We start from the raw sequence: 13,150 nt of genomic DNA, 5'->3' as shown, positions 1-13,150 counted from the left end.
TCCTGGGGGAAGAACATTCAGCATTGAAACCAGGACAGTCCCTGTACACCAGGGAGAGGTGGCTGCCCTCCTGGGATCACCACATTTTCTTTTATCTCTCACCATAGTAACTACCTCGGGGATACAGCAAATAGAAACCTGCGAGCAGACAGGAGCTTGTCCTGCCTGCCTCCCATAGCTCCCTTCCAGCTTCCTGCCCTCCATCAAGCTGCTGCTTTTCCTTTCTCCACTTCCAAATGGCTCCTTCACTCTCCAGCACACCTGGCTTCTGTTCCACTACCCTGAAACACCTCTTCAGGGTGTGCTGGGCTCTCAGATCCCCTGACGCCTCTCAGTGACTACAGCACTGCTGATGACACCCTCTCCTGGCTGACTCCCCACCTTACACACTCCGAGCTCTCCACTTAGCTTCTTTTTCAGCCTCTTCCACAGGTCTTTGCCTACTCATCTATCAAGGGTCCTTAAGCTGGGGCCAAGGAAAGGCTTTAAAACACCTAAGAATCCTCTGAAATAATTTGCAAAAGTGAAGTGTGCAAACTTCTGCAGTAGGCCTTCCTGCGTTCTCAAACGGGTACCTGCTCCAAAACTGATTTGAAAGCCACTTAAATCTTGGTATTTCTCAAATGCAAAATTCTTAGAATTTCTTCCCTTTTCACCCTCTCTGTTCATGGTTCCCAGACTGTGTGCACTGTAAGAATCAGCTAAAGTGTTTATTAAAACCAAACTCTCAGATCCCTGGGTGTCTCTATTGGGAATACTTTTTTTTTTTTGAGACAGGGTCTTGCTATGTAGCCAGCCTGGCCTCATGGCAATCCTCCTGCCTCAGCCTCCCAAGTCTTGGATTGCAGGTGTGTACTACCATGCACAACTGGGACACACATTCTTGCTGATTCTGATGCAAACAGTGCATGAACTAATCTTAAGAAACAATGGCTTTCAAATCTCTTCATGAGCTCGTTCACCCATGGCCATATTTTACACGATCACCAATATGCTGACAAACCCTACATCGATGTGCTCTGATCCTCTGCCTCCTTCTAAGCTATAGAACCATATTCCCAGCTACTGGATGGATGTAGTTCAGATATTGCAAAATTCAACTTGCTCTATCAGAAAGCCTTGTTTTCACTGCTTCCTACTTCAGGAAATGGTAACAACAGATACCTGAGGCCACATCTGAAACTCGAGAGTCCCTGCAGAATCTAATTCCTCTGTGTCACTGACAGGCCCTCTTTCGGCTTCTCAGACACCCTGCAGGTCAGTTGCTTTCCTCCCTCCTTGCTGCCAGTGTCCTCGCCCTTCTTATTTCTCATCTAGACCTCAGCAGTCTTCTGGTTGCTCCTCCTGCCTCTGGTTCAAGTCTCATGGCCTCCAATTCGCCTTTCGGCACGTCACCAAAAAGACCTTCATCAAACGCAAGTTGGACTCTCCTGCCCTCACTGGGAGCGCTGCCACTTACTAGTTATTATGAGCTCAGATGGATTATTTATCTTCCCTGTTCCTCTTCTCCTTATCTCTATACTATCTTACCTTTTAGCTGTCCACACCTCTCTTTCCTCATCTTCCTGCCCCAGCCCTGCCTGTCTGTGCACGGCAGACCCTAACCTAGGCTTAGTCTTGTGGAAACACTCAGAGCCCTGAACACATCCTCCTGCTCCCTGTGGCCTCTGCCCTGGCTCACGCTGTCCCCTCCCTTCTTCCACCCTCCTGGTCATTCCTACTTATTTGTAGACATCAATGTTAGCTTTTTTTTTGGTATTGGGGATAAACCCATGGGTGTTCTACCAGTGAGCTACATACCCAGTCCTTTAAAAAATTTTTTTAAAAATTAAGTTTATTTATTGGTACATTTTAGTATACAATATAGTTACATTCATCATTTGGATCTTGTACCTTTACATGATGTATCTTGGTTCGTATTTTTCCCCATTCTCTGGCCCTCCCTTCACCCCCTCCACCCTTCCCTATTTACAAATAATTTGTTTCCATTTTTTTCCTTTTCTCATATGTTTTCTTTTCCCTTCTTTCCTTTCCCCTGCCCCTCCCATTTCTCCTGTTCCTTCAGACCTTTTCTTCCTATTTCACAATATCAATTATACATTTTGATCCTTACTTGCACTTTTAGTTTTTCACTCCAGAGAAACTATTCAGAATTTACAGATGTGTGTCCTATTTATTTCACTTATCAGTCCTTTAAAATTTTTATTTTGTGATAGGGTCTTGCTAAATTGCCCAGCATGGCCTTGATTTTGTGGCCCTCCTGCCTTAGCCACCAGAGTAGCAGGGATTAGGATGTGAGCTGCCACACCCAGCTCGGTCACCTCTTTCAGGAAGCCCCAGGTGAAGTCGGACAGCCCTTCCTGGAGCCCCAGTGTCACAACTGTGCCAACCAACCTGACAGCCCCTCCTGTAAGGTCCGCAGCAACTGTCTACTCTAGTTCCCTCTGCTCCAGGGCCAGGCCATTTCCTCCTGCCAGGCTCTCCCAAGTGCTGACCAGAGGTTTAGGCTGCAGGTCCTGTCCCAGAGCTTTGCCCTCAGAGATCCAGGACAACAGACGGATGGACTCCTGGGTTGGTCCCAGGGAACTTCCTTCTTCGTAGCCTGGTGGAAAACTGGGTTTGGCAGTAAAAACAGCCCCCTGATAACGGCCCATCAAAATGACTTCCCTGGTATTATTTAAGTGATCAGGATGAAAAATTTTCCCAAGATGCTTTTCTCATTCCTATATCCAGAGGTTTGAATCTTTCCTCCAAAGCTCAGGTAAAGAGTCACTACCCGCAGAGAAGACCTATCCATTCTTTCCCATTTATTATTAACTACTAGAGTGAGGTAAGCTGCTTTGAATGTGACATGTATCTGCCCTGAACATTACAATCTGGCAGGGCAAACAGGCAATTGCAAAATGGGTACGAAAGAGTGCCAGAGGAGGAAAGCTACCAGGTTTCCTGGGAGTTCTCATCTATAAATCAGAGATAATAAAAACATCAGTATTTTTCTACAGTGATTAAGACACAAGATAACCTGCAGGTGCCAAAACCTGCCTGGAGCAGTCTGTGAGCTCCGTATGTGTGTTGGTCCCTGGCCGAACTCCAAGAGCCTGGTGTTTTCTCAAGCTATTTAGAGCTTATCTGACTCCCAAGGCAGGGGACTTCCTGAGGGCAGGCCATGTCTGAGGCATCAGGTCCCCCATATCCCCCTGAGCTAGCCTGCCCCCCATCAGCCTTGGGCCTAGTAGCTGGCAAAGAATTGACAAGCCAGTGAGTTCTAAAGCCAAGCAGAAAGAGCCAGGCTGCTAGGTAGTGTGCAAAGCCTGACTGGCTCATTTCAGCATGCAAGCAACAAAAGTGAACTGAAGCAGCTCAGACCACAGGTGAGGAAGCCTCTGGGTTGAGACCGCAGGGGTTACTAAAGCCCGCCTGGGAGCTCAGAATGGGCTGAGAGGCTCTTTACCCTCAAAGGCCAGGAGCCACAGGGAAAGGAAACGAGAGTCCTCACTCATGCCCAGTTCCAGTCTCTGGAAGCACATCACTTGCTAGTTCATAGGATCCCTGGCAAGATTTTGCAAGAGCTCAAAACAATTGCCACGAGGTCCCACTTCACATTGAGTGACCTGTTCGATGTCACACTGGGCGAGACAGACCACTAGCTGGGACCTCATCCGGAGGCTTTTCCTTCCCGTCTCCCCAGGGTGCCCCTCTCACATGTCCACTTGCTCTGCTCCCACCATCCCACTCTGGCTGCCTCCCCTTGGAGATGTCCCTGTGGGCTCCCTTGGCTCCTCTGTCAACTGCTCCTGTCTGACCGCTATCTTTCTGTCCTATGCAGACAGCGGGGTGTGTGTGGAAGATGCACATAGCCACCCAATCTCAGGGGAGTGAGGCTGGGCTCTGTAAGACAAGGGGGATGATCTGCTGGACTATCTTTGAAACTAGCTCCAGATTGGATGAGACAGGAAACACAGCAATTTCCAAACGTGATTAGCACCCAGACACCATCCTGAACAGGAGAACATCAGTGTGAATAAATAGGCAGACTCCGTGCAGGAAGCCTTTGGTGGAGCTAGCACCACGCTTTCTGTGGGCAGCCGTCTTTACCTCTGGTTCTCTCAACTCCCCAGAAGGATAGGGTGGCAGTCACCAAGGCTTGGGGTCCGGTCTTTGTGGAGCATCCCAGGTCCTCTGGGAGGCTGGTGGGCCACCCCCAGGCCTCCCTGTGGGGAATCTCCACTCTGCAAGCCCTGTATGCTTCTCTGGCTGTCAACACCTGTCACTGCTGGGGGCGCTGCTCACTGACTGACACCCAAGAGCGTGTTGCAAACCTTCTCTTCACCACTCTGGCCCTACTTACCACTGTCCTGGGCCACTGTTTATTTCTCTCTCCGCAACTAGAACATGAACCCTATGGGACAGGTTGCTTTTGATTCTTTTTTAAAAGTACGGTTCATTTCTGTGGCTCCAGTAGCTGGGACCCAGTGATCTCCTAGGAAATATCTGAATGAGTGCTTGCTTTTAAGCTAGTTGAGCTTGCTGAGTGTTGTATTTCTTGGCTCTCAAAGATTTTTTTTTTTTCACTGGGGAAAAGGGACCATGACTCTCTTGAGTGCTAAGCAACTCCGTTTTCCTTCTCTTTTCCTGCACTCATTTAAAAAATAAACCAAGGAAACACTCCATTTACTGAGAAATATATCTCCATGCACATAGTACTTAAGTGAAACTCTACCATCCCTTGGCTACAAGCTGTGACCTCCAGGTGAAGATACACGTGCACACGCAGCCCACACTGCCCAGGTCCTGCGCGTGAGGGGTGTGCAAGGTGCCATCTGGGCCGAGGAGCACACAGTTACTTCTGCTCAGGGGTTCTGGGGGCTGCTTGAGGGAGAAGCCAGACTCTCCAAGGAGAGGAGGGAAGGGATCACATGAGATAAGGGAAGCGTGCTGGGAAGGCAGCGGAGACTGGGGTGTTGGAGCAGTGCCTCTTCAGTCACCCAGGGCCACACCCCTTCTCACACCCACTCCAGAGGAACCAGGAAACTGTCTCACACTCATCCCAGTTCCACAATGGCGCAGTTGACAAAGCACCTAAAGCAACTGTTTTTAGATGGGTCCTGGGGGCCCAGCCTTGAGTGCCCGGCCGAACAGCAGCCCTTACTTCTGTCTGTCGCACAAGGGGCTTCTTCTGCTCTACTTTTATTTTTTTTTTGAGTGCTGGGGATTGAGCCCGTAGGTGCTCTACCACTGAGCTACTTCCCTGACCCTCTTTTTCTTTTTTTCTTGGTACCGGCGATCGAACTCAAGTCTTTGCGCTTGCGCAGCAGGCGGCGAAACCACTGAGCTAAATCCCTGACCCTAGTTTTCGAGACAGGGTCTTGCTAAATTGCCCAAGCTGGGCTCAAACTCGCGATCCTTCTGTCTCCACCTCCCAAGTGGCTGGGATTGCAGGTGTGTGTCATGGTGCCCAGCTCTGCTCTACTCAGCAAAGCAGGAAACCCCACCCAACCTTTTCTTATTATTTTGAAGCTGTTTTCCTTCCAGGTTTTTATTTTGAAAATTTAAAAACCTACCGAAACGTACAATGGAAACCACTGTCCCTTTCATCTAAATTTGCCCAGGTTAGCATTGTGCCACATGTGAGTTGTCTCTTTTTTCCCGAATTATTGGAGAGTAAGTTGCAGGCATGATACCTCAGTCCTAGGTTTTTGACCATACATTTCTATAAAATAAGGACGTTCTAGCTGGGGATGCAGTTAGTGGTAGAGCATGTGCTAGCATGTGTAAGGCCCTGGGTTTGAGTTCTAGCACCACAAAAAAATAAAATTAACTTTCTCAAATAATAAAATAATAAAAAAAGGCTGCAGATGTAGCTCTGCGTGAAGGCTTTGGGTTCAATCCCTAGTACTGCAAAATAAATAAATTCTGATATAATGTAAATACCATTATTACACCAAAGAAAATCAATAATTTCTGAATAAATCTAACACAGAGTATAAAAGTTACTCATGTTTCCCAAGAAAAGGTTTTGGCTGCTTTTGGGCCCAGCCTCCACTCTGCCCCGCACATGCTGGGGCTGTCTGCTTACTCCTTGGCTAGATGCTAGGCTGTGTTTCCTCTGCTGCTAATGGCCTTTGTGGTGGAGCTCTCAGGCCCCTTGTCTTGAAGGCTGCCACCACTCTGGGCTGTTTCTGATTAAATTTGGGAAGAATGCTACACAGGCACCTGCTCTATCACATCAGGTGAACGTCACCTCAGGTTCCTTGGGTCGGAGAGGCAAGGGGTAACCCCCAGACCTGCTATGTACAACACAGATAAGGCACCTGGCGTAGTAGTTAACACCCAGCGCCTGCAAAAGGGCAGCTGCCTCACTCTTCTCTTGTGGGCTCACAAGGCAAGCCACCGGCCAGATCAGTCCTCAAGTCTTCTGCCAGCACCCCAGGCCCTTAATGCGATCTCATGAGGGATACAGACCCTTGGCAGTGGTGTTGTCTGAGCGCATGCACAGCTCATTGGGTCCTGCGGGATGCAGGAGTGAGAGGTTTCAGAAGTTCTCCCAGTGACAGGGCTGCATACCTCTAGGGAAAGGTGATCCTGGGAGAACACTGACTATGAGATCTCAGGGCCTCTTCTGTCACCAGCCTCTGGGACAGAGACCTGCCACTGTCCTCAGACCCCACAGAGGCACAAGCATGGGTGAGAGGGGCTCTGGGTGACCGGCCATGTGAGGCTTTTTACACCTTTACACCTAAACGATTATCGGGCCAGGGGAAGCAGTGTGGATGACTGTGTCCAGGCGGCCAGCTGCCCAATGCCCAGGTTCCATCACTGCCTGAGAGCAGTGACAGGTCTCTCTCTGGCCTCCTCTCTAACCTGTGACACCAGAAGCTCCAGTGAGAAGCAGCTATGGCTGCCCAGTATCTCCAGTACCAGATAGCAAAAGCAGTGAGTGAAACTCAGCAAGCCAATAAACGTGTTTCCAGGCAATGTTTCAGACTTGGGGACACATGAGGAATCATACAGATGAGTATTCTTGCCTTCCTGGAACTTAGTCTAGAGGGGTGAAGACAGATAACAAATAACAAAAATAATGACACAATAATACGTCCAGAAGCTCTGCAGTATGTTAGAAGGTAACCTGTGCTTTAGAAAGAAATCCAAAGCACGATAAAGACAGCTCCTCCTCAGGCCAGCCTTGTTCTGCCTGTTCTGTTCAGGGCCCAGCCCGGGGCTTCCCCGGCCAGCTCTGCAGCTGTCTGTGTCAGGCCTCGCTTATTGTGGCTGAAGGGGCCACCACCTACCTGAGTCACCGGACTTGTGTTCCCCACACCCGCGGCAGCTCTATCTGGAGGTCCCAGGTGCCCGTCCTTCTCGTGTCTGCTACCCCTCTCCACCTCACCCCTTGCCTGGTCACTGCCAGCCAATAGCACGCAGCAGCCAGAGTGATCTTCCTTAGGCGTGTCCCAGATGCCTCTCCCTTTGCTGAGAACCCTCCACAGGCACGGCAACCTCAGTCCCCCACTCGGTAGGGCCCGTCGACTCCCCCACCCTCGCCTCCTCCACTCTTCCCTTATTCAGGGGATATCCACCTCTATTCTCTTCTGACCCCTAAGCCTGCCGAAGTGCTCCCATCTCAGCTCAGTAACTGTCCCTCTCTGCAGCCACCGCCCAATCTTTTCTTTTCTTTTCTTTTTTTTTTGATACCGGAAATTGAACTCAGGGCCTCACACTTGCCAGGCAGGTGCTGCGCCTCTGAGCTACATTCCCAGTTTCCCAGTGTTTTCATCTGCATTGTTTTATGTGGCTGCCTCCGGTCACCAGCGGGGTCACAGGGTAAATGTGCCCCTATGGGACCACCAAGGCAGCGGTTCCGCAGCTCTTGCTTAGGATTTCTTGACACCTGCTGAGAGGACAAGACTGCTCACTCGGCTCTTCTGCCTGTCTAGCACGGAGAGCACCCCTGGCTGACATGCATACCTGCTTGGTTCCTTTTTACAAAAATCTTCCCTGTCCTTCAAAGTTCGCGCAAGAGGCTGCTTTTCCCTTGAAGTCTTTCCTGACAGCCCCAGCTTCTCAACTCTTGCTGTTCTTCCTGCCATCCCTTCCTGTCTGCTGTGTGGCCTCGAGCTGAGCAGCTCCTCACCTCTGAGAGTACGCATCCTGAGGGCAGAGGCCGGCTCTCACTGCTCGAGTAAGGGCAGGAGGCACAGTATCAGCAGTCAGGAGACTGAGCTCCAGGCCTAGATCTAGCCCTCCCTGCCTGTGTTTCTTGTCAAGCTCCGCTCTCCTCCTTTGTCTTGGTTTCTTCCTCTATGAAACAGAAGTGTGCTTGTGAACAGTACATGAGAAGAAGTCCTGGGAACACCCCTCCCCCAACATGCCACACAGGCGTGCAATGACTTCACACTGCAGGGAGCAGCAATGCACAAGAAAGGCTTCCCCTGGGTCTCCTCTGCCCTTTAAAAGCAGATTCTCCAGATAAAACCAACCGTCATGGCAATCCTCCCTGGAATTCCTGTCTACCAGGGCTACTTAACAGCACTGCTGGTTTAATGGTATCTTGCAAGATTCCCCATCAGGGCTACTTAAGCCAGAGGAAGAACACACTGGACTCTCACTCCTGGCCCTGAGAAACTGTGACCTACCTAGTCCAGCCCATTCTTCTTCCTAGAGACACCTAGTGTCCCTGTGCTGCCTACTATCCCCTCTCCTTGCCTTTACGAAGAGGACATCTAAATCCCTGGATTTCCCTGGGTTCTGGTGCTCACTTTTCCTTCATGTGATGCCCCATGCATGATAATAGGTCTGTGCCACTTTCTTCTCTTAAGCTGTCTCTTGTCAGTTTATCTTCAAGACTTAGTCATGGAGCCTGTGGAGGGGAGGGAAGCTCCCTTCGTCCCTACACTTGCTAGCTTCAGCAGTGTCCTGAGAATTAATGACGCAATGCAACCACAGCAGTGTACTGCCTGGAGCTCAGGAGAATTCCAGCTCCTGCCTCGGCAGGTGCTCAGAAGATGCTACTCAGTTGGCAGTGGCTGGGCCAGGCTGAGAAGGTGCTCTTCCATGACAGGAAGTCCCTGCAGCCCACCACAGATGCCTCGGCAACTCAGACCAAGGCATCCTCATCTCCCCACAGGAAGGGTGGCTGCAGGGACCTTCACCGTGGTGTCAGGCTGTGGGCCTGTTTGCACGGACAAGTGCAGATGGCCTTGCAGGGAGTGTGGCACCAGAAAACTGGGCTTTTGTCCTAGTTTAGCCACGCCCCACAGACAAGTCATGTCCTAAATCTGGATCTTGAGAGCTGGACTAGGCCAGTAGTTTCAGACTTCAACGTCATCGCGTACAGCAATACATCTTTCCCTCAATGAGATACGGGGATGGCATGAAAAGGCACAGCAGGGTTATTCTAGTGTCCCTGATCAGCTGCTCTACTGTTGCTAGTGTCCAAGGTGCTTTTCGGATGAAGACTTCGCAGATTTCTACATTGTAAAAGGCCTTTAAATAAACTGCTGTGCTTCCACCTCATTTACTTCTCACACTGTTTTCTGCCATCAGTAACTGACAGGACAGAGTAAGCCACCCAAACGTCTCACAACATAATTTATAACTGAAAACAGCTTGCTTCTGCATGGGAAGCATTCTGTTTTCTACAGCCCCAGCCATCCATTTTCCTTTACAGCTGAAGGAAAATGACCAAGATGATAGAAAAGGAACAGAAATAAAGTCATCGAAATACAAAATGACACAAACAGGGAGTATCCCTGGCCTGGCCAGGCACTGCGTGCTGGAGGCGAGAGCCGCATTCCCTGGCTGCCCAGGAGGGGTCGGGACACTTCCACCTGATGCCCATCACCTGGACTCACACTCGGAAATGGCTCTCAGGAGCCCAGGGCATCCTGGGAGAATCACTGGGGGAGGTGCTGGGGCTCCAGCTCTAGTCCTTCCCCGTGGCCCTGCTGCCATGGGCGAGCCTGTTTTGCAGAGGCTCAGCATCCTCAGACACAGACAGGAGCAGTGACACTTTCCTCAAGCATCCAAGAAGGGAACCAGACTTGAAGAAGTAAACCGGTGAAACAACTTCAGAAGCAAATAATTTTTCAAGTGAGGACTAATATTTTATGTAAAGGCACAAAGCTCCAACTCCCAGAGGAGATAACCGTGTCCTATCACCTTAGCCTTCACAGGGCAAGGGAAAGCCGTGTCCAAACTGTGGTCCTGCCTTTAGGAAGAGCGGACACACTCAGGCGCATGGTTCACAGACCAAGTGGTGCTCACACAAGGACCCAGCAGCAGTCTTCAGACCGTGGCCTGAGGGCATGGCTGTCCCACAGGTCAGAGCGGGAAGTTTCTGTGGTAAAAGGTGCCTCGGTGCCTCCTGGCTAGCCCACACTTAGAGAAAACACTGCCTCGGCATTCAGGGAGAGGACCAGGACTCCCCAGCCACCACACCAGCTGCCACACGGAGTCCCCTTTGAGAGCTCGAAAGGCCCTGCCTGTGCTTTGAGGCAGGTGGCTGAGTTGTAAGTCCTCTCAGCTCAGGAGCCATTCAAGGTTGCAGACATCAGGAGACAGAGGTCTGGGAATGGAAAGACCAGCAGATGAAGAGTGAGGCCACTGACTTTTTATGTGACCTTGAGTAAATCCCTTGCCCTTAGGCCTGGATTTTCCAATCACTGATCCATATAACAAGGGCACCTGGGTGATTTCTATAGTGCCTTCACCATTAAGATTTTCCCTCTTGGGGCTGGGGGATTTAGCTCAGTGGTTTTGCTGCTTGCTGCACAAGCGCAAGGACCCGAGTTCGATCCCTGATACCAAAAAAAAAGAAAAAAGAAAAAAAAGATTTTCTCTCTTGACATCCCTCTGTCCCCTTAGGGGGTTCCAGTACTCACCACGTGGCCATGGCTGCAAGGCTGTGGCCCAGGGAACCCTCAGGAGGTGAGTCTTGTGCTCGCCCCAGGCTACGTGGATCAGGACCACAGACTCTGAAGGCAGTGACTTGATTTTTAGACTCTACTTAAAACCAAACAGGAAAAGGAAGCTGAACTAGAGACAAAGGGGAAACAAACCCCAGTTAAAAACTGAAACCTGGGTAGAAAATAGAGAAACAAGAAGCTAGCAGGGCAAGGTCCCACCAGTGTGGGCGGCTGAAAGCAGTGGCATAGGCCCAAAAGCCCTGAGGCTGCCAACCTCAGCTCTACAAGCTTCCTGTGAGGACAGACAGGCCGAGGCCTGGGCTGGAGGGGACCAGCTGTGTGTGGTGCTGGCTCTTCCAGAGAACAGCAGCTCCTCAGGCTCATCTAAGCAAAGCCACCTGGGCCTGGGCCTTCCATGCGCTGTAGACACAGCAGGGCCAGGGCAGATGACTGCCCACAGCCCCGGGGGCAGGCACCAGAAGAGAGCCGGGGGCTATAGGATGAGGGCTTTAATAGCTGCCGAAGTCCTCCCAACTAGACTCTGCAGTAAGATTTGCATTTCTACGTGGGGCTAAAATTAAGACACTGGAGGTGCTATACTTTCTTGCGGGCTCTAGAGAAGTCATTCCCTCACTTCTCCCAGCTACTAACAGGACCTGTGTTTCCTCAGCCCATGGCTCTGACCCATCTTCAAAGTGTGCACTGCATCACTCTGACCCTTCTTCAACAGTGGCATCTCCTTCCGACCACAGCCAGGGCAGGTTCTCAGCTTTTTAAGGACTCACAGGATTGGACTGGGCACACTGAACAGTCCAGGATAACTGGCTGGTCTCAGGGTGCCCTCGGCCTGGTGAGGTGATGTCCACAGGTTCTAGGGACCAGCTAGGGGCACTGGCATCACTGCTGCCTGCATCCTTTCACTTTCAACCTCTCTGAGTATTAGTATTTAAAGAGTGTATCTCGTAGACAGGAAATGACTAAGTCTTGCATTTCTCCCAGCCTGACAACCTCTATTTTTAATTGGTATATTTAGCTCATTTGTATTTGACTTACTTAGTTCTCCCATTTTGCTCTTTTTTTCTCATCTTTTTTAGTTCCCTTGTTCCCTCTTTCTTTAATTCTTTGGGTAAGTGAAATACTTTCTAGAATTCCATTTCTCTATCGATGATTTAGCTATACTTTTTTATTTTTGGCGGGTCTTTCTACAGGATTACAATAAACGTCCTTAAGCTTTTTTTTTCTTTTCTTTTCTTTTCCCCTGTGCTGGAAGTCAAAGCCAGGGAGTTGAACCCAGGGCCTTGCTCCTGCTAGGCAAGCACTCTAGCACTAAGCTACATCCTCAGCCCCTACACCTTTAATTTTATACTTAGTATTGTACCAGTTCCTGTAAAATGCAAGAACTTTGTAACTGCATAATTTTATTCTAGCTCTCCTACTTTACAATGTAGCCACCCTCAGCACTACATTTTCATAACACAGTGTTACTCATTTTGTTTCAGATGGTTATATATAAAATATATATATGTGACTGCTATGTATTTTTACATTATATTAGAAATATACAAATATATACAAATTTATATTAGATACTTATTTATATTAAGAAAACAGCCCTTTATATTTACTCATCTATTTCTATCTTCTGGTATTCTTCACCCCTTCCTGATCAGCTGAGTTTCCTGGTATCATTTTTCTTTAGCCTGGAGAACTTCCTTCAGCATTTCTTGTTCAGCAGGTATGCTGGTAATAAATATTTTAATTTTACTTGAAAAATATCTTTATTTGTCTTCATGCTTAACAATACTTTTTCTGACAGAATTCTGATATTTCTTTTGTACTTCAAGGATGCTATTCCACCATCTTCTGGCATCTGTGGCTTCTGAGGAGAAGGCGGCCATAGCTCATATATGATGTAGATGATGCACCTTTCTTCCTCTGGTCATTTAAAACATTTCCTCTTTTTCTTTAGTCTTTCGCTGAGTGACTAGGGTGGGCTTAGGTGTGGTCCTCCTCATCTCCAGCTAGTGCTAGGGTTCATTAAGATTCTTGAATGTGTGAATTAAGGTTTGAAAAACCACATCAGGAAACATTTTTGGTTATTATTTCCTCAAATATTTTCTTCTGCTCCATTTTATCTTCCTCTCTCTCTGGAACTCCACATACACGCAGGCCTCCTGATCCCATCTCACAAGTCACGAGGCACTGTCAATTCTCTCTCAATTCTTCCGTTTCTCAGATGAGATGAC

General features: G+C 49.2%; 1 protein-coding gene across 17 annotated transcripts in view; it reads right to left on the bottom strand.

The window, feature by feature from the left end:
- Positions 1-13,150, bottom strand: part of Evl (Enah/Vasp-like) — a 145,329-nt gene that overhangs the window by 48,669 nt on the left and 83,510 nt on the right. For 3 of the 17 annotated variants that reach the window (XM_087195571.1, XM_087195577.1, XM_087195579.1), the window contains exon 1: positions 10,881-11,036. The exons of 12 other annotated variants lie outside the window; for them this stretch is intronic. In XM_087195571.1, the coding sequence (XP_087051697.1) occupies positions 10,881-10,891 (11 nt within the window). In that variant the 5' untranslated portion in view covers positions 10,892-11,036. Of the gene's footprint in view, positions 1-7,289; positions 7,327-10,880; positions 11,037-13,150 lie in introns of those variants that run through there. 2 more of the 17 variants (XM_087195581.1, XM_087195573.1) reach the window with 2 other exon arrangements.

This window comes from Heterocephalus glaber, unplaced genomic scaffold, assembly GCF_053883595.1.
Source record: "Heterocephalus glaber isolate CG9 unplaced genomic scaffold, H.glaber_assembly_v1.0 deba00001608, whole genome shotgun sequence".
In the NCBI taxonomy this organism is placed as follows: Eukaryota; Metazoa; Chordata; class Mammalia; order Rodentia; family Bathyergidae; genus Heterocephalus; species Heterocephalus glaber.
This window is presented reverse-complemented; position numbering and strand designations above follow the sequence as displayed.